This window comes from Arctopsyche grandis, chromosome 5 (assembly GCF_051622035.1).
Source record: "Arctopsyche grandis isolate Sample6627 chromosome 5, ASM5162203v2, whole genome shotgun sequence".
In the NCBI taxonomy this organism is placed as follows: domain Eukaryota; kingdom Metazoa; phylum Arthropoda; class Insecta; order Trichoptera; family Hydropsychidae; genus Arctopsyche; species Arctopsyche grandis.
In genome coordinates, this window is record NC_135359.1 from 9,767,858 (window position 1) to 9,789,781 (window position 21,924).

The window sequence follows — 21,924 nt, forward strand, 5'->3', positions numbered from 1 at the left end:
TCAAATTTCAAATAGTGGTGACATAGTAGGTAGGAAGGATTTTTAGCCAATTTTTTTTTTCCGGGAACCGTTTCAACAATGAAATCAGAGAAAATTGGCAAACTCTGATAGGAAACGATCAACCTGGAGTCACAAATCCAGGTCTGACCAACAGCATACTCTGAAAAATTCATTTTCATTCAGGGATAGAACCCGGCACCTTCTTGACGGTAAGCAGAAGCTTAACGTCCGAGCTATGCTGCTGGCTAATATAAATAATATAAATATAAATATTACGCATTACGAAATTACGTCATTACAGAAACACGTAGCCGCTTGTCCTAGTTTAGTTTTGGTGAAAAAATCGATTTCACGGTCAAGGACGTTGCGTAATGGAGTCTAAGCGGGTCGCAATGATAACGCGAATTTATTTTGTATTTCGACGCACATACATAAAGCCGAATGAGAAAATTTGTCCAAATATTGTATATTTATCTTAATGCTTATATCTGTGAATGTAAAAATAAGAATAAACGTGATGTAATCGATGGCAGTCATCGTCCGTAATAGAGAAGTGACGTTATGTTTACGTTAGCTCAAACTACATACATAGTTAGCGCCACTCGAAAACATAATATATAATTATGTATTTAATTTAAAAAAATAAATAATAATATGCGTAATTTAATCATAATCATTTTTTGACGCTACGTAAAGTGAAACGTTATATTCTTAAGATATTTCTAGTTTTGTTGCATCCTCGGCTGTTTTATTACTATTGTTTTATGTACACTATGAAATGCGATGAATTGTTAATCACTATATAATTAAATTCAAACGTGATATTTACATTAGGGATATATTATCAAATATAAATTATTTAAAGTATGTATACCATTTATCAAATTTTAATCAAATATAATATTTCCCTTTAATTACAACGATGAAATGATTTTGTTTTAATTTATTTATTTTTATCAAAATTAATTATTCAACTATTCGAGTGCTGAATTTATTCTCGAAAAAAAAAAAACTGACGTAATTTTAAATGAAAGTTGCAAGTTGCAATTCGCCTTTGGCGAAAAGTATCGGCACTGTAATAGTTAAATTGAAAAAAAAAATGCATATTATATATGTATATTTTAAATATGTACAATTGTCGACTTGAGTCGTTTATACTCACAAGTATTCCGTTCAGCATGGCCTGAAGGCTCTCGTCTGGAAGATTGCCCAATCCTACTTCGCACTTTTCGATAGATCGCTGAAGATCGTCAATGTTGCAAGATAGCGAATCCTGAGAATGCCACCAACACACGCAACGATTAGTAAATGTTTTACGTGAACGGATTAAGAGAGTTAAAACACATTGAACACATGCAAAAACGAAAAGATATATTTTTTAATTGAGCCATTTTGTTTTTGACAGCATCTCCTTTCAGCGACGACAAATGCAACTATGTACATATGTATGTAAAAAAATGACAAAACTCTACAAACATAGAAGCTGTCTTGTTATTGCACGCACTGAGAAAAATCAAAAACGCATTCCATGCTAAACAGAAGACAGACTGTTGATTCCATTTTCCTAAAAATAAAGCATTATAAAAAATATTTACTTCACAACTGAAACTTACATATATAAAAAAATAATTCCGAAAATTTTACCGCATTAAATAAATACTCAAATTTTTGAGTAAATGAAAAAGCCATATCCAAAAACTTCAAAGTAATGAACAAATGAGTTATATATGATATATAAAATTGTTAAAATTTCCAACTACTACGATATTATTCGACTATAAACGAGTGATATTATTAAATACATACTAATGAAATCATACATGCAAATCTACATATGTATATAAAATTTTATATTGTATATTTATATAATCATTGCCAGATTGACGGTGGAGCAATGGTGCAGATGCTCTGCGGCCACGAAATCAAGGGGCCTTGAGTTCGAGAATAGAAAGAATGAAATAAATTTTTAGCACATAGCTACGAATATACTAAAAAAAAACTTGTTTCCGATTATTATTATTTTTTACTTATATTTAATTTACTCGAACATAATAATTGTCAATCCAACAACGAAAGATAAATAACTTGGCACATCTTAAAAACATACATACATATACATAAATACGTACGTGGAAGGAATGTGTGTGCATAATATATTTATTATACATTTTAAAAAATTATTCAAAAGCAATTAATCACACAGACACATTAAAACCATACAAACATACATACATATATGAATGGCATTGAATTTGGAAAATATTTTTTTTTAATTTTAAACCGTCAGTGTAAAACTTCTACATCACACAACTTTGTAAATAAACATTTGACTTCGCCAGTAGGTAAATTCTAAATTTTGGTCGGAGAATTTTATTTAAATCGTATATGAAAAATTCGACCATGATTTGTACATTTACATTCTACCGCCAGGCAAAATCAAATGAAATGATTAATTGTGTGACACACATGAGAAGCTTTTCAATGACAGGTGAAAAAAAAAGGAGCAGGCACTGGAAGTCGTCTCAATCTGAAAAAATGCGTCTAAATCCAAAAACTTTCATGCTTTGGTAGTTTGTTATGGAAAAAAACACTGAAAAAAAAAGCATTAAACTCATTATTTGCTGAGAATCACCTTGGAGTCGTCAGACTTGGGTTGTCCTCTGGGTCTGCGCTGGCCGCCGGCTGCTACTGGAGTGCCTGTTGCGGGTGCGGGGAGGGTTGGGCCTGTGGATTCGGGTACTTGTTCAGGTTCGGGTTCTGGTTCGGGTTTGGGTTCGGGTTTGACTACGGTATCCTCAATAGGCTCGCCGGCCAGGTAGGTGCTCTGGTCTCGCCAGCCGGCCACGCCACCTGGCAAGTCGACGTAAGAGAATTCGCTGCTGAAGCCCCTGAAGGAAGACCTCTTGGGATCGAGGTCTTCGGGGTCGAATGGGGGCGAACGGGGTGGGGTGGAGTCCCCGTCGTCGTCGGGACCACCGCCGGGTTCGTCTTTCGTCGCCGGCGAGTCCGAGGCGTTTTTAGCATTTTTCATCATGCGTGCCAAAACTATTTGCCAATCTCTCTCCGCGTCGTGGTACCGGCTTTTCTCCGGCCAAAAGCCGTCGTCCATTTTGTAACAATTGTGCAAGGTTTCGACGGGATCCTCGTGGGATTCGACAAGTTGGTTTTCTGTTAGTTCGGGAGTTAGTACTTGGACGGTGGTGTCTTTCGGAATTGGGATGACTGCGTTTTGAGTTGCGGTCAGTAGCGAATCGCTTTCGACATTAATCGATGATGGTTCCGATTTCGAAAGTGTTAACGAGGGACACAAAGTAGAATCTTCTACGATAGAAGATAATTCCACGTCCGAATAGCTTCCGAGTGAAACGTCTGGTTCTTCATTATTTGCTTCTGAATTTTGTTTGGTGATATTTTTAGTTACGATAACAGTTGATACAATTTCTTTTGAGATTATGACAAGAGTCATTTCTGAATTCGATTTTTCCATGTCGATGAACATTTTTGACGAGTCTTTGCTTTCAGCGACCGGAACCTTTCTCTTTGACTTTTTGGTTTTAACGAAACTGAAGTCGCCGAGTTCCGGTTGCGTAAAGTTTGTATCGAAATCGTCACTTTTTATGACATTGGAAGGAGTGTGATCATCTTTTTTGGGTGTGTCTTCCAAAACTGTCGTTATCTCCACGTGTTCTATATTTTCCGTTGGTAACTTTTCTTCGACCGAATCCATTTTCTTGGTTTTCTTCTTTTTGGACTTTTTCGAGGCCGTTTTAGTTTCTGGATGCTGTTCAACGCTCTCGTCTATTTTTGGTTCCATAACACTGATTTCAACATTCGCATCGCAGGGTTCACTTGAAATAATTGGTGGTTGCTGTATTTCTTCAGAAGTTTCTTTGACTTCTTCCGTAGATACAGGCGTTGTTGAAACAAACACGTTTTCGATCAATTCAGATTTTATGACCATATTATCATCTAATGGTGAAGTAATTAATGAAATTTCTTTGACTACATTTTCGATAACTGGTGTAGATTCAATTTTAATGGTATCGTCGAGTTCTACGCGTGAAATTTCTTCCATGGGTTCATTTGATTCCGATTGACGCTTTTCCTTACGATCAGCCTTGCCAGATCTCTTCTTCTTTGATTTTTTAGAAGTAATTTCCGTTGTTTCTATTACTTCGATGCCAGTTTTCAAATCAGTTTCTACTTCTGTTACGCTTTCAGATATCGATACTGAAACTTTCGGTTCTTCTGAAACCTCACTCGATACTAACTGTGACAATTCAGTTGGAATTTCACCTGAATGTTTGGGTTTCTTTTTAGATTTTTTAGACTTTTTAATTATTCCACCAATGATTTCATCCCCAATAACAGCGTCTTCAAACTTATTTTCGTGCGTTGGAGTTGCAACTTCCGCAGATTCCGAAATCGTTATCTCATCTACCTTCGGAGTATCGTGAACCTCAGATTGGGTCTCGGGAATATTTTCAAGAATTGGTTGCGCGTCAGAAATTTTAATCAAAGTTATTGGTTCGAAGATTTCGGTTTTTCTTGTAATTTCAGTCGAAGTTATTGGTTCGAAGATTTCGGTTTTCCTTGTAATTTCAAATGTAATTACAGAATCTGTAACAGGCGCGCTTTGGATTGAATCTTTAATAAGAAGTTCGGGCGAAATTTTGCTTTCTTCACGTATTAACGAAACGGTATCGATCACCTCTTGCGTAGTTACGAGTTCGTCTGGTTTTGATACAATAGTTTCCGGTTTTATCTGAACAGCATCAAGTTCTGTTTTGACGAGTGATTTTTGTGGAGTTTTGTCTCCAGTTGAAACGGATGCAATTTCTGTTTTATCAACTGGAACTACTTTGTCTTCTGAAACAGTTTCACCATCTTCGACGTCACCTTTAATAAATCCAATTAGTTTATCGACAAACGTTCGCTTTTTCGGTTTCTTTTTCTTCTGCTTACTTTCAGCGACGATGGGCTCTTCTTCTTTATCCGCTGGAATTTCGATAATTTCGGTTTTGATTTGTTCAATTGCAGGCAAAGCTTCTGTAGTAACAGTGTTTGCAGTTGATGGATGTTCTTTTATTTCGGATATTACATTAGTCTCGATAATTTGAACAGTAGACTCAGCCTCAATGAAACTTTCATTGATTGCTTTGCATGGAGACACATGAGCATCAGGCTTATCTTCAATATTACCAATATTCTTGAACTTTGGCTCGAAAACGTTGAAACTAGGTCTTTCTTGAAATTTGGTTTGTTTAATTGTTTCAGTAATGGGTTTGTCGCCTTTGGATTTCTTCTTTTGTTTTTTATTGGGAGTTTCTTCGGATTTGATTGGTTCTTCTTGCGAGCACAAATCTACTTTTTCTTTGATGATAGTATCGATCGGTTGAACAATTTTTTCGACAGTGACAGAATCTGTCAAAGATGTTAATTCGTCAGGAATATCTTTAACTGCTGGTTCTGTAACGAATTTATCATTCTTAGTCTTTTTCTTATGTTTTTTGATGGAAACTTCAGTTTCTTGTAAAATTTTATCAATAGATTGAGCTAGGTTTTCTTCGATAGTAGGATCTACTAGCGGTGCAAGTTCTTCGGTAATATATTTAGTAGTTATGAGTGAAATAGTTTCAGTAATATTTGTTGACTCATTTTGCTGATTGGAAATCGTTTCATCAATTCTTGATGGCTCTTCGACTACTTTTAAAATGGTATCAATTGATTGATCAGGTTTTTCGTCAACAATGGACTCTTTCAACAACGTAGGTTTTTCGGATATATCTTGCGGGTGAAGTGAAACCAATTCAGGCTCACATTTTTCATTTTTCGTTTTTATCTCGCCTACCGTGATTGATTCTGTATTCATACATGTGTCTACGAATTCTTTTTCGGTGGTGTCAACGGGTTGTTCAATCTTTTCATCGACAAAGGATCCTTCAACCAAAGATGTAGCTTGATCGGAAATATTTGCAGGAATAACATCGGTTGTTTCCGACACGGATTTTCCACTCTTACGTTTCTTGTGCTTTTTATGAGCCGTACCTTCGATTTGAATTACTTCTTCATTTGTTTGTACTTCTGCAAAATCTATAGGGTGCACATCATTACGTTCAGGTAATTTTTCATCATTAATGATATCTTTCAACGATTCAGTTTCTTCAGAAACATCTTTGGGAGATTTTTCCTGTGTTGGTTTGACACCTTTATTCTTTTTACTTTGCTTTTTAGGCAATACATCTGCAATTTTAGTCGGTTCCTCTATCACTTGTACGTCTACCGATTCTATTACCGAAGTATTGACAATAGTTTTAGATTCAATCTCTTGAGCAACATCGGAAGGAATCATTTTAGAGGAAATTTCCGGTAATAATTCTTCATCTTTGATCTTCTTTAGCATTTTATCGGCTTCTTCATTTTCAATAAGATCTTCTTTTACCTTCATTTCCACCAATTCTATCACAGAATTGTCAATTTGTTCAGATTGCTGTTTATTTGTAGGAGCGTCCAAAGTTAGTTTGTCACCTTTGGACTTCTTATGCTTTTTAGACACTATAGGTACATCATCGATTTTGTCCGGTTTCTCTATCGTTTCATGTGTCAGATGTTGTGCATCAATATTTTCAAGTGATGCGTTATCGATATTATAATTAACGGGGCTTGTTTTCTCTATAGTAATCACATCTTCAATTTTAACCGGATCAACTTGTATTTGTTGTATGTGGACAACGTCGTGTATTTCTCTTACAATCGTTTCCAAATTTTCAGGTATTTTTTCATCAATATCAACATCATTCAACTTCGTCTGTTGACAAATATCTGTAGGAATAACTTCTGTGACCATTTCCGGTATTGATTTATCACCTTTGGTTTTCTTTTGTTTTTTATGAACCACTTTTTCATCAATTTTCATAGGTTCTTCAGTCGGTTGAACTTCTATAGATTCCATTACAGAAGAATCGGAAATATTTTCAGGCAATTTTTCACACGTGGTAATATCTTTCGATAAATCTATTTCCAGAGAAACAACCGTCGGAATTTCATGAACAATATCTGACGATGTCTTGTGAGTTTTAGTCTTCTTTTTATGTTTTTTGTCTACTTTGATAGGTTTTTCTTCCACTTTTACTCCCGCAAATTTTAATGGTGAAGTATCAGCATGTTCTAATGGTTTTTCATCTACAGCAATATCGGGCAATAATTCGATCGGTGGAGAAATAATCTTTTCTAATGTTGGTTTGTCACCTTTGGTTTTCTTTTTTTGCTTCTTGGATAATGTGTCGTCTATTTTGACAGATTCCTCTTTCAGTTCTGGTTCTGGAGACGTTACAATTTCAAAACCGATTTTACTTTCTTTGGTAGTAAAACTATCCATAGGATTGATATCATTTTCTGGAATTTCTTTGCGACCTTTCGTTTTCTTCTTTTGCTTTTTGGTGATGGTTACATCTTCAACATGAGTCGGTATTTCTTCGATTTGTATATCTACCGATTCTGTTACAATGGTATCAATATTTTCAGAAGGCTTTACTTCAACGATAAAATCTGTCGATAATTCAGTGTCCCAAGAAACATCTTCAGGTGAAATTTCAGATGTTATTTTCGGTGTTGGTTTGTCACCTATAACCTTCTTAGTTTCATCTTTTATCGTAACATTATCTTCAATTTCTATCGGCTGTTCTTTTACTTGTATTTCTGATATTTCTGTTTCAGAAGTTTCAGGAAGTTTTTCATCAGTAGCAATATATTTCAATGGTACAATTTGTTGAGAAAGATCTGCAGTAGTCACTGTGGAAATAATGTCGGTAGTTGGTTTTTCAGCTTTCGTCTTCTTTTTTTGTTTTTTAGAAGGTGCTTTTTCCGTTGCAATTGGTTCCTTTTCCGAACATACTTCTAATTTTTCTTCAATTACAATTTCAGCCGGTTGATCGATAACGGAATCTTTGATTAATACAGGTTCGTCTATACTTTCAGAAATATGTTTATCACCTTTCGATTTCTTCTTATGTTTCTTGTTTATAGTCTGTTCCGCTTTAATTGATTCTTCCTCAATTTTAATCGGTTCTTCTACTGTGGAGGTTTCGATTTTTTGTTGTATTTCAATATCAGATTGTGGTACAGTTTCAGAAACAAAATCTTTCATAGTTGTATTCTCTTCGACGTTTAATACAGAAGACGTTTCTGTAATCGGCTTATCACCTTTCGATTTCTTCTTATGTTTCTTGATTATAGCTGGTTCCGCTTTAATTGATTCTTCCACAATTTTTGTCGGTTCTTCTACTGTGGAGATTTCGATTTTTTGTTGTATTTCAATTTCAGGTTGTGGTACAGTTTCAGAAACAAAATCTTTCATAGTTGTAATCTCTTCAACGTTTAATGCAGGAGACGTTTCTGTAATCGGCTTATCACCTTTCGATTTCTTCTTATGTTTTTTGGATACAGTCTTCTCAACTTGAATTGGTTTTTTTTCAATAATTTCTTGTTGTTCTATCGAAACGACGGTGGTAATTATAGTTTCATCACACTTTTGAGCCTCGGGTTCTTGTGGTAAAGAAGACTCTCTAACAATATCGATTTTATTTGATTTCTTTGATCGCTTCTTTTTACTTTTCTTAATATCATCAGAAGTGTTTTCAAGAGTCTCCTTATTTTCAATTTCAGGTTCTGTGTCAACGTGAGCTACTGTTATAACTTCCTCGGTAACATCAATTGTATCAACAGGTTTCTTTCCCTTCTTTTTCTTCTTCGATTTTGATTTCAATCCATCATCTACCAATTTTTCATCAACGTCACTGGTTGTTTTATCGTCGGGTTTTGTCACATCTTCTTTGATAACGTCTTCTGGTGATTGGTCTTTTGGAACTTCACTCAGTAAAATCTCCTTATCAACGGATTCACCATCGTGGTATTCTTTCGAAACGTCAATCTTAGTCGGCTTTTCTTTTTTCTGTTTCTTTCCTTTAGATTGCGGTTTCTTTTGAGTGACATCAATTATTTTTTCATCAATTACAGATGTATCCGTTGTTACGTCTGAAATTTGAGGAACTTCTTCTTGGTCACGTTTAGAAGACTTTGACCGAGATCGTGATCGTCTGCTTTTACTTGGTACTGCCATAAATCCTTCTTCGTCAAATTGAGGTATGTGTGGCTGGACGATTTCTTCAGCTGTATCTACCACTATCATTGGATGATACTCGTCAACCCTCGACTTTCTTTCAGAAACTTTAGTTTCTTCGATCGGTTCACCGCTGACAACTTTATGATGACTAACAACGCTAGCCCAAGATATCGTTTCTCTTTGAGGTTCACGTTCTACTTCCAATTGCGAAGTTACGCTAACGGAAGTCGATTCATCTTCTTCGGGAACATAAATTTGTTCGTCGTTCAGAATTTTTGGGATGGGTGGGCTATCTTCAATTACAATATGTTCTATAACAGGTGCGTCCACTACTTGTGTTACTGGCGGTGGAGATGGTGTGTTGTCAATTTCATCGTGTTGTTGTGACTCTATCGATTGTCTAAATTCTGATATTGGTTTTTCGTCCAAAAGTCCCTCGGCGACAACTTCTGCGTAAGTTTTACCTTCGGATAACATCTTCTGCCAAATGTTGACGTTCACCATTTCAGGATTGTTCGCTGTTGTTAGACTTGGGATCGGTGTTATGGATATAGATTGGGACACATTAATCGCGGAATCGTATTTACGATTTATTTCGTCAATGGGAATTACGTCATCGGTGGGATTAGTATTAATTTTGGTTTTTGTTTCGACCACTATTGTCGATTTTATGTCATCTTTGGGTTTCGATTTTTTTGGTTTTTCTTTACGGCTCTTAGTTTTTATATCACGTTCTTCTTTAACGACCGATTGCGCATTTGAATCAATTTCGCGCGGAATACTTTCGATATCTTTTGGAAGCTCTATCACTGTATCTACGACTTTAACGCTTTCAATCTGTTTAGCGGAAGTATGGGGCAAAACTATCGGACTATCTACCGTTTTAGCAGGTGTCATTGTTTTAATTGTGTCCGTTGGATCCTCCCGTACGTGTTCTAAAGTTTCAATTGTTTGTTCAATACCAAATGGCGTTTCCGCAAACTGATCTTCAATTTCCGGCAGAAAGACATATTTTTTAGACGGTTTAAACTCTGGAGCGTCGGCTGAGAGATTCGAAAAGAATTTAGTTTCAGCTGGAACGAATTCTGGTATGGATTCAATTTCAGGCAAAAGATCTCTCAAATCATGTATACCGGGTTTGTTTCGTTTAGAATCGTCGACTTTATAACTAGTTTGTTGTTCATTAGAAGGAATCGATACGTTATTTTTGTCATATTGGCCACTAACCCAAATGAGTGAATGATCTATGGTTTGTCCATCGGACTTCTTATTGTTTTGAGTATCTGGTGTGCCGAGCATGCCCGACCACTGAGTGTAATTAGAGAAATTATCTTTTGACGTCATATCACCGACCGTATCCGTTGGATAAATCACATTCTTCCAAACGTTCTCAGGGTTCCAAGGTTCGATATTACTTTGAGGTGACTTATCGTAATTCTCCATCGTTTTTTCGAGCACATCCATCCAAACGTTCGACGTATCGTGTCTCAAATGCGTAGTATTAAATGTAGAATCTATAACATCTTTCGGATCTTCCACTATTTGTACCGTTTCGGTTTTTTCTGGTACATCGTCGTCAGATATACTGAAGGGTTCGTCCAAGACCTCCATCCACGCATCTGTTGAAGAATCGACAGGTAAACCTGCGTATGATTTCGGCACTTCTTTTGCTGGTTCAACGACGTCTTTAATTTTAACTGTATCAACTGAATTATCGACAACTTCAGAAGGAACGACACTTTCGACTTCTGGTTGCTTTTGTGTTTTTTTTATTTGATCTTCATCGTCAGACATACTAAACGGTTCATCCATAACATCCATCCACGCGTCGGTAGATGAATCGATCGGTAAACCGGCATACGTTTTTGGTGTTTCTTTAACCGGTTCCGGAATAGGTGCTACGACAACTTGAGGTACAACTTCTTCTTCAGGTTGTTTTGGGGTTTCTTTAGTTTCTGTTTCTTCGTCAGACATACTAAACGGTTCATCCATAACATCCATCCACGCGTCGGTAGATGAATCGATCGGTAAACCGGCATACGTTTTAGGTGTTTCTTTAACCGGTTCCGGAATAGGTGCTACGACAACTTGAGGTACAACTTCTTCTTCAGGTTGTTTTGGGGTTTCTTTAGTGTCTGTTTCTTCGTCAGACATACTAAAAGGTTCATCCATGACATTCATCCACGCGTCTGTAGATGAATCGATCGGTAAACCGGCATACGTTTTAGGTGTTTCTTTAACCGGTTCCGGAATAGGTGCTACGAAAACTTGAGGTACAACTTCTTCTTCAGGTTGTTTTAGGGTTTCTTTAGTTTCTGTTTCTTCGTCAGACATACTAAAAGGTTCATCCATGACATTCATCCACGCGTCTGTAGATGAATCGATCGGTAAACCGGCATACGTTTTAGGTGTTTCTTTAACCGGTTCCGGAATAGGTGCTACGACTACTTGAGGTACAACTTCTTCTTCAGGTTGTTTTGGGGTTTCTTTAGTTTCTGTTTCTTCGTCGGACATACTGAATGGTTCATCCAAAACGTTCATCCACGCGTCTGTGGATGAATCGATCGGTAAACCGGCATACGTTTTAGGTGCTTCCTTTACCGGTTCCAAAATAGGTGCTACGATAACTTTGGGCACCACTTCTTCTTTAGGTTGTTTCGGAGTTTCTTTGGTTTCTGTTTCTTCGTCGGACATACTAAACGGTTCATCCATAACATCCATCCACGCGTCTGTAGATGAATCAATCGGTAAACCGGCATACGATTTCGGTGTTTCTTTAATCGGTTCTGGAATAAGTGGTACGGCGATTTGAGGTACAACTTCTTCTTCACGTTGTTTCGGAATTTCTTTAGTTTCTGCTTCGTCGTCGGACATACTGAACGGTTCATCCAAAACGTTCATCCACGCGTCTGTAGATGAATCAATCGGTAAACCGGCATACGTTTTAGGCGCCTCCTTTACAGGTTCCGGTTGAACGGAAGTTTGAGCTTCAGTTTTAACAACTTCTACGACGGTTTTAACACTCTCCGTCGGAGACTGTAACATGTTTTCGGAAACTACATTTTCAATAGGTGATTTTTCAATTGTTTTCGATGTTGTTGTTGTTGTTGTTGATACCACTGTTGAAATAACTGTCAAAGAATGAGTGTCTTCTAAAATTTTCGATTTAGTGGCAGTTGTAGTTTCATCGTTATCGGCAAGCGAAAAATTATCTTCCGTAACTTTCATCCAATCGTCCGTTGATGTATCAACCCGTAATCCAGCATATTGCTTGATAACAGTTTCAGATACTGGAACTGAAGGAATAACCTCGGTGACGATATTTGATTCGATAACAGTCGTGACAGCTGGTTCATTTTGAATCGTTTTTGATTTTTTATCTTCGTCATCTTCATCTGAAAGAACCATCTGTTCGTCGAGAACATTCATCCAGTCGTCCGTTGTCGAATCGATAGGTAATCCTGCATACGACGGTTGTACTGGTTTTTGAGGAAGTACATCGTTATCAGTTACTTTAATGTCAGTCTTATCTGTTGGTTTATTTATCTGCTCTTGCGATACGTGAACCCGTGGGTCGACTGAATTATTCGGTGGTATTTGAATTTGTTTATTTTCCACAGTTTCAACGCAAACGAGACCTTGACCTTTCTCAATGGGTTCTTCGTCATCAGATAAGACCATAGGTTCGTCGAGAGCACTCATCCAGTCAACTGCGTCACTGTCGACTGGCAATCCCGCGTAAACTTTTGTAACTGCTACGGGAATTTGTACTACAGGAACAATTTCCTCTACTGGAACAATTTTCTCTACTGGAGCAATTTTCTCTGCTGGAATAGTCTTCTCAATTGAAACAATTTTCTCTACTGGAACAATTTTTTCTTCAAGTTCTTCGACGTCTTTAATGATCGCAACGCTTTCGTCGGGTATTTTCTGATTAATTGTTTCGTAATATTTACATTCTAGTTCGTTTATTTTAACCATATCGTACTTGGGAATATCGTAAATAGGCATCGACAAATCGGGTTGCGGTGATGATTTAATTTCTTCGACTGTTTTTGTAGACATTGAATCGACGACTGGTTCTTCAACTGTGGGCATTAGAGTAAGTTCTTTTGCTATTGTCTCGTAATACCTCTTTTCAGCATCGACCAATTTATAATATTCATAATTACGATACCACTCATTTGAAATAAACTCCAATTCGTTATTCACGAGCGGAGTGGGAGCGATTGGTACTTCCGATACCTTTGTTTCTTCTTTTGGTGTTATTTCTACCGACGGTTTCGTTTCTTCATAAATTTCTTTGATATCCGTTTTAGGCTCGATCGGAACGGTATTGATTTCAGTTTGAATTATTGACGATGTTTCAATTGTTTGATTAATGACGTTAATGTTTTCGACATTTTTCGTTATAATGATTTCAGATATAACGGTTTCCTTGACATCTACAGGCTCACTTAATTTTTTATTAGAAGGTTCTTCCGTTGTATCAAGTTGTACTTTTTCAATAGGTTCCTTTAATAATTCTTCGACCGGTTCTTCTAACGATTTTTCGATCGTCTCCGTTACTATTTTGGTCACGTCTGAAATTTTTTCCGAAACAACGACTATCGGTTTAACTTCGTCTCTAGAAGCTTCGACAATTGTATCCGGTATTTTATCAAAAGTCAAATTTTCAATAACAAGTTCTTTATCGTTATTGTCAACATTTTGCGATAGTACAATATTTTCCCTTTTTATTTCTACTTCAGGTTCTGTAGGTGGTTGTGACAATTTTAATGCTTCGTTTTCCTGTTTCGCCTTATTTTTCTTCTTCTTTTTGGCTTCCTTCATTCGCAGATACAATTGCAGATCTTCGCCCGTTAATTCTGGCGGTGGTTTCTTGTGTTTCTTAGATTTTTTCGATTTATCTTGATCGTCTTTATGTCCTCGGTCTTGTACCGAACCGAAAATTGCCTGAGTAATATCGTCCCTTATGGACTCTTCGACAACTTCTGGTACGGGTTCTTTAACTGATTCTTCGCGAACATCAATCGTAACAGGTACAACTTCAGTTTCTGATGAAATTTCTTTAACAATTTCCTCCAATACATTTTCTTTCAAAACGATTACATTATCAACAACTTCAATTGGTAGAACAGATTCTTTAACTTCTATTACGTCTACGTGTTGTAACAGATCGTCGTTAGATTTTTTAGATTTTCCTTTCTTAGATTTTTTCGGAACAATTTCACTTTCAACTAAACCTGTTTCTACGCTTGGTATCGCACGCTCTAGCGGCTGTTCAACGATTGCTGGTTCCTCAATTATTTGTGTTTCTACGCTCAACATAGGCGTTTCAGGTTCATCCAAAATCGAAACAATTGTTTTAATTAATTCGGAAGATGTGTCTTCTATTGGTAAGTCAGTCTTTTCAATATTTTCAATATTTTCAATAATCGATTTTTCTACAGTCTGATCTTCATTAATCGGCGAAATCGGTTCTTCTGAAATTGTAATAGATGTTTGAATCGATTCTTCTTCTTTTGGCATATCGATTCTTTCAACTTCGATTCGCTGAGAAGTTTCGCTCGTGATTATTTCTGAGACTATATTTACGGAAGACGTTATTGTTACATCTGAACTGGATTCAACCGTTGTTTCGATTTCGGGAATCAATTTTTTTTCGGGTTCGGGTTCTTTATTTTCCTGTTTTTTAACTTCAGAAGATTTTTCAGGTTTTTGCTTTTTTGATTTTTTCGTGCCAGCGACGTCCTTTATATCAATAGATTTCGGAACTGGTTCTTGCGGTTCCTCGGTAATATTCGTTGGGGTAATTGTTTCACAAACAACCTCCGAAGAAAGATCTACGGGTATTATTTGATCTAAACTGGACTCAACCTTCGTTTTAACTTCGGGGATTATCGGTGTTTCAAGAATCGGTTCCTTATTTTCTACTTTTTGCACGTCAACAGGCTTTTTAGGTTTTCGCTTTTTTGACTTCTTAGTACCCGATTCTTCGTTAATACTGTCTTTTTCCTTTTCGATTATTTCAATCGATTTCTTAACTGGCTGTTCTAATTCCTCTATAATTTTGGTCGTAGTAATAGTTTCACAAGTAGTCGTCAATTGTTCCGAATAACGATCTACGGATGATGTTATCGTCTCATTTGAGATAGTTTCAACCTTTGTTTCGACTACAGGAATTACTTCTGCTTCGGGAATCGATTCCTTTTTTTCAATTTTTGATACATCCACGGGTTTTTTAGATTTCCGTTTCTTCGATTTCTTCGTGCCCGATTCTTCGCCAGTAACTTCTTTTTCCGATTCAATTACTTCAATCGATGTATGAATGGATTCTTGCGGTTGTTGAACAATTTTCGTTGTAGTAATTGTTTCAAAAATAGTAGTCAATCGTTCCGAATGATGATCTACGGGCAAAGTAATTGTTTCTTCAGATACACTCGAAATTGGGATATCTTGCGTTAATTTAATTTCTTCTACTTTGGGTGATACGCTTTCTGATATTTCAACAACTTGAACAGTGGAACTTAACTTATCGTCTGATATGACATCATTTTTGTTTTGATCTTCGAGCGGTATGCGCTTCTCGTCGTTTACTGTTTTCGGTACGGAAGTTTTAGACACGTGCATTTTGACTTGATAAACAGGTTTCATTTTCACTTCTTCGTGAGTGACTAATACTATTTTTTGCGTAGGTCGTGTAGTGGTTTGTAATTCCTTCATTTCAATTTTCGCATGAGGAGTAACGGATGTATTTTCTTCTATGCGTTCTTCTTTCGTTACGAGTTCTCGCGTTGCATTTTCGTCCGGTTTTTCCGGAGATTTTTCTTCGCTTCTTTCTACATTAATTTCAGTCTGCGTAGCATCGACGGATGCAACAATTTGAGTTGAAGTTTCGACATGTTCAATTGTGTGCGATTCGACCGCAGCTTTGGGATCTTTTTTACTTCGTTTCTTCTTGTGTTTTTTCTTGGAATCGCTAGAATTATCGTGCGGTTCGACATTCGAAGGAACCGCCGCTACTACTTTGGGTTCAATAATAACAGTCTTCTGTTCCGAATCTTCCGGGACGTGTTCTACGGTCGATTCTATTTTACTCTCCGTGATAATAATAGTCGTCTGTTGTTTCGATGAATCGTTAGTTTTGTGGTGTTTCTTCTTACTTTTACTACTGCTGGTCTTCGTTTGAATTTTTTCTTCGACGACTTCGACGACAGGTGTAATAATTTCTTCGACGATTTTTTTGTCGACGTCGTTTTCTTTCCTTTTGGTATGATGGGTCCTATCGAAGGTTTCGATTTCCTTCAAGGCTCTTTCAAGGTCGTCGACGGCGTCCTTTTTGTGTTTTTTCGGTTTGGTCTTCTTTTTGAGGGTCACGTCCTGCGAGAGTTCCTCTGTGGGCGGAGGCGAGGGCGCCGTCGGGGGCGCTGGAGCCTCCACCCTGAGGGGGCAGACAGTGGGGGTGGGGGTGAGGGTGGGGGTGGGGGTTGGGGGCGATGGGGAGGGAACGCGCGCCGGTCTGTCGACGGCGACCACGTGTTCGGTCGGCTCTCCCGATTCGACGACGGCCGATCCCTCCTCGTCGATAAATTCAGTTTCAGTTCTAATCGGTTTGTTTCGTTTTCTACCTATCTTTTTGGACGAATCTGCACCGACGGAATCCTTCGACTTCGTCGGCGGATTTTGCTGTCGTTCCTGATTCTTTCTACTAGCGTTTCTACTTTTGATAGGTTGCTTGTCGTCTTCACTTCCAGTGACTCTCTCGTCACGAGAATGAGACTTTTCGTTTATTTTTTCCGCGATTTCAACGTTCCTGGTCGCGCTCGGCGGCAGAATACTGGATGGCTGGACGGGTTTATTGGTCAATCCTTGCGTTAAGATCTGCGCGTACGAAAAGCCGTACGCGTTTTCCTGTTCGGGTTCTTTCGCTTCGACAGGGCATTCCTCCGCCGGATAGGAGATGACATTTTCCGTTCCGGTGATGATACCGGCCATGGAGGGCGGCATGGGCTGCGGCAGGTGAAAGCCCTGTGCGGCGAAATGTTCCGCGGTGTAAGTCAACGCAGGAATAACGTAGTCTTGGCACGTTTGCGTCTGGTAAGGATGTGTCGAATAAACCGCAGTTTCGCTGACAGTGTTGGGAACTTCGACGCCATTGTCGGCGATGTCGTCCGGTGAAAAATCGCGTAACACACCGTGGAACGATGGCGTATCACTCGACTCTCGACCGTATCGATTCTCGACGACATCGTCCTTCACGCACTCGTCTTTTACTAACTCATCACACTTTTCGATTTCACTCACTGGGAGGGCGCGCGACGGTTTAACTTTGGTCTGTAGTCTTTCACTCTGTAATCTTTCACTGGAGAGGAACTCGGACGCTTCCTGTCTCTTCTTGTCCTCGAGTCCTTTGAGTATGTCTGCATAGGTGGTGGATCCGGGGATCCAGAGAGGGCTCTTGGAGCGACTTCTGTCGACGCTGGGAGCGAGCAGCTGCGATTGTTGGTGTTGCTGTTGCAGTTGCAGTTGGGGTTGCGGTTGCGGTTGCGGTTGCTGTTGCTGAGGCTGCGTCTTCTGTTGATGCAGCGAATTGTGGTGGCGGTTTCGGCGCGACTGTCTGGCCGTCTCCGCCGAGCTGATCATGGCGGCCAGCTCCAGCTCCTGCTCCCGCTCCGGCTCCGGCTCCGGCTCCGGCTCCGGTGGCGGAGAGGCGTTCCGGTGTGGGCGACGGCTGGCGGGCGACTGCGGCCGCGGCTCGGGGCGCCCCCCTGGGCTGCGCCCCACACCCGCCCCCGCCCCCGCCCCCGTCCCCGTCCCCGACACCACACTGTAGTACGGATCGACGGAGTGGATGAGCTCCACCAGCACCTGGATACGCCGCTGCCACTCCTCCGTCGACAGATGGAGTGCCTGAACCCCAATTATAATATTTCGTCTCTCAATTATACATACTCATCAAATTTTATTTTATATTTTATTTTTCATTTTACATTTATAATTTAAAGAATTAAGGTTTCCGCTTTTTTTTTTTTGAAATTAATACTAGATATCGGCAAGTGGCTGCGATTTGTTCAAATGCGCTGTATATATTAGATCAGATTAGATTATACAAGTTAGTGTGGTGTGTGCACATCGAACGTGAATGTGCGCCCCCGGGACGCCGCCGCAGCGCCCGGGGGTGACTACGTGTCGAGCAGGGGCTCCGAGTCGGGGGTGCCCCGCTGCAGCAGCAGCTTTATGCGCTCGTTACGAGCTTGGATTTTACTTTGCAGTGATTTTATCTTTTCGCGACACGCCTTATTGAGGATAATGATGATTTCAAATCAAAATGTTAAACCAAAGAGGACGTAAAGGGAGCGGGCGGAAAAGGATGCAGCAAAAGAAAAGAAATGCAGTGTGAAAAAAAAGAATAAACAAAACATAAAACAAAACCAGGGACGTAAACAAAATATGATCGATAGTAAAAAGTAATCAAAACATAAATAAATAAATAAACAATGAACAAACAAATCACGTTTTGATCACACATCCCTTGTTTTTTTTTTTCATTTTACAGACAGATAAAGTACCTTTGTCGATCCATAAGAATGCAGACAGCCAACTGTGAAAAAGCAGTGAAACAAAGCGAATAACCTCCACCATGTCGTTTTTACTTTTTTTTTTTTTTTGAACAAGCAGACCAAAATGTGATAAGTGATGGATGCAATATATAAATAGACTAGCGCACCGGAACCAAGCATTGCTAATTAAATAATAAATTTGAGTGAAAAATGATAATTGCGAATCCCGCCCGGCTGCATGGGGAAGGTGTCGAGGTGTCAAAAGATCGAAAATCTTTATCGATCATTAATATAATTAATAATGTATGTACAATACAAAAATTACCGCTGTCGAAGGGTACAAAACTAGAATATCGACAAATTCATTGATTGTGTCTCGTTGCTGCTACTACATACTTCGCTAGCCACATGTCAAATATATATATATATATATACATATATATATACTGTTTTGCAAATTTTATCAAATTGAAAATCGGACTATCTACATACAATACTTTGTGTGCATGTATCGACACTATTGATAACAAATAAAAAGGGGAGGGGGGGGTGGTATCACGTGTGAGTGTATGTGAAAGGGGTGTTGTCGTGTTTACCTGTTGTTCGTGCGCCGCCGCTTCAGGATCTCTGGCGTGATGAGTCGGCGCCAGTGCCGTACGCAATCGCTGTTCAGCCTCCAGCACCAGGGCGCGCAGCCTTTGCAGTTCAGCGGCGTGCGCTTCCACCTGTGCGTTTGCGGCTTCCAATTGGGCGGCTTGCGTTTTGGCCTCGGTGCCGACAATGTCAAGCTCGGAACAGAGTGCTGCAGCTGCCACTTCCACGCATTCGTCTCCGCCGATTCCGGCCCGGAAGTGGATCTAAACAGAAATACGATACCGTTGAACCTTAGGGAAGTCGCAACCGATTCGAGCGCCCACTCGCCGGACCACTTACGTTCAATTTGTCGACAGACATTGAAATTTTGGTTTTCTGGATCGAAATGTCGCCGAGGATCTTTTCACGCAACGTCAATTGATCGCGCAGTGGCTTCTTCTTGTTTTGGGGCGAATCCAACGCCTGTTTCGTTTTATCGATCCAATGACGCACATCTTTCATCTTCTTCTCGCATTGTTCCCATTCCTCTGATGTCTCTTGCAAAAGAGCGTTCTATGCATATAAACAAATCATTAAAACAGAGTTACACAACTTTTTTTTTTTTTTGGTACAAATAAAATTTACCCTCTCGACCAACGTAGCTTCTACTTCAGCCTTGGAAGACTCGGTAGCTTCTAGTATTCTGGGAAGTTCTCCGACGCTCGCGACCTGTCCGATATTTTCAATTTCCTTGGACATTTCGCTCAAATTCTTCGTTTGTGTTTTACAACCCTTCAGAACTCCCTATATAAATAAAAAAATAAATAAAATAAAGGTAAGTTGATCTAAAATCGAACGCGATTACGACGACGTGTTGCCGATGTGTGAACGTACCGAGTACTCGTTGAGCTTCTGGCGCGTCTGTTGCAAAGTGGTCAGATGCAGTGATTGAGCCAAAAACTCCCTCTGCGTCTCCACCCACTGACGCACCGTTTCGTTGAGGGCTAAGAATCTCGCCCATGCGTCCAAACAGTCGGCTACTTTCTGTTTCTTATCTTCCAACAAGCTCTTGACTTGCGACATGTGATCGGTCAGGTTGTCGATGGTCGACTTGATCAAGTCCTTTTCGCTATCGTCTTGGCTGTTTTCGATCATGGTCCTGCCGTTCTTGGTCAACCTCTCCAGTTTGTCCCCGATGGGTCCGATTTCGGACTGCAGTTGCTGCAGCCGCTCCTTGAGCGCCACAGGTTCCAAAGTTCTGTCTTGTATTTGAAGTTCCGCCTTTTGCAACCAAGTTTGCACTTCGTCGACGTCCGCGCTGTAGTCGTACCTGACGGTCCTCGCCCGCTTGAACTCGCGATCCTTCTCCTCCATGGCGTTGTTCAGAGTCTCGGCGAGCAGTTCCAAAGCGGACAGCTCCTGCGAAAGATCAGACGGCACCGACTGTTGAGCACCCCCGTACTTCTTTTCGGTGTCGCCTATTAGCGCCTTGCAATCTTTCGTGGCCTTCGAGGTGCGCTTTTTGAGGTCCTCCAAAGCGTTGTCGAGGTCGGTCTGATTCTCACCGAACACTTTGAAAGTCCTCACGTCCTTCAGCGTCCGGTCGATTACTTCCTTGAGTGCTGCGATGCGCTTCTGCGCTTCAACAATGTCAGCGAGGTCCCTGTCGACCTTTTCGAGGCGATCCGACAGCAGTTTCAGGAGCCTGCAAAGAAAAACAAACCACGTGAAAATATAGGTACATATATAACACACGCACATACGTTCTATTTTAGATTCGATCTAAATAATGAACGCTGACGCGAATAGTCGAGCGGCCAATGTTGATGTCGGCCCAAAATAGCAACAGCTCGCCGAAACGAGACGAATGAGCGTTGAGAACACGCGGCATGGTGTTGATTTCGCTGTGCTGAAACTCGAAAGGGTTATGTCAGGAGGTCAGGGGGGCACCTGCTAGTTTCCGGCTTCCCGTGACGCCTCCAGCCATCCAGTGCCACCGCCCAGGGAGATCTGGCAGAGAAGGCGCCCCACCGGGCAGCCGCCCCGCATCGCCGCGCCCGATATAGCCCTCCCCGGACGGCACTGCCCACCCTGAACGTGCTCTCATGCACTCGAAATCCATACTAAAAACCCAACAATCCTCGATAAAACTCGTCATCCGACACCTAATCGACAGACTTCACACACATCTGCATTGCGGATTAGGAAAACCGCAAAACGTAACGACGCACCATTTACATAACATCCATATATAGGCTTTCGGGCGCGATTGATAATCAACATAAAATCCCAAAAAAAAAAAATACAAACGTTGAATAACATTTCTAAAAATAGACATCATATTCGAAACGGACAACCAGCTGTAAAATGAAAAAAAGTATAACCGCTTAAAATAATTACTGCACAAGACTTGCATAACATAAACAGTCGCAGTTTGCATAATATAAACAACGTGCAAAATCAACGAACACGTGGACACCGCTCCACGTGATTTCATACGTTCTCTTCAACAGAATCATCCATTTTCAATACGGCTCATTTTTTTTTTTCGTTGTTCCGAGGCACGCTTCGTCGATCTCACTCATATGGACAGCATAATCTGGTCATTGGACTCGTCAAAAATACACCAACATATGTATAGTATACATATATATATATATATATAGT

The 21,924-nt window shown here is 39.7% G+C and overlaps 1 protein-coding gene across 1 annotated transcript in view; it reads right to left on the reverse strand.

Annotated features, from left to right (window-relative positions):
• The window catches only part of LOC143912311 (uncharacterized), a 99,083-nt gene that overhangs the window by 22,624 nt on the left and 54,535 nt on the right, over positions 1–21,924 (reverse strand). The window contains exons 25-32 of the mRNA XM_077431594.1: positions 20,148–20,962; positions 19,903–20,057; positions 19,618–19,830; positions 19,281–19,541; positions 18,311–18,420; positions 18,168–18,204; positions 2,633–18,034; positions 1,163–1,273 (exon numbers count right to left, since the gene is read on the reverse strand). Of these exons, the coding sequence (XP_077287720.1) occupies positions 1,163–1,273; positions 2,633–18,034; positions 18,168–18,204; positions 18,311–18,420; positions 19,281–19,541; positions 19,618–19,830; positions 19,903–20,057; positions 20,148–20,962 (17,104 nt within the window). The remainder of the gene's footprint in view (positions 1–1,162; positions 1,274–2,632; positions 18,035–18,167; positions 18,205–18,310; positions 18,421–19,280; positions 19,542–19,617; positions 19,831–19,902; positions 20,058–20,147; positions 20,963–21,924) is intronic.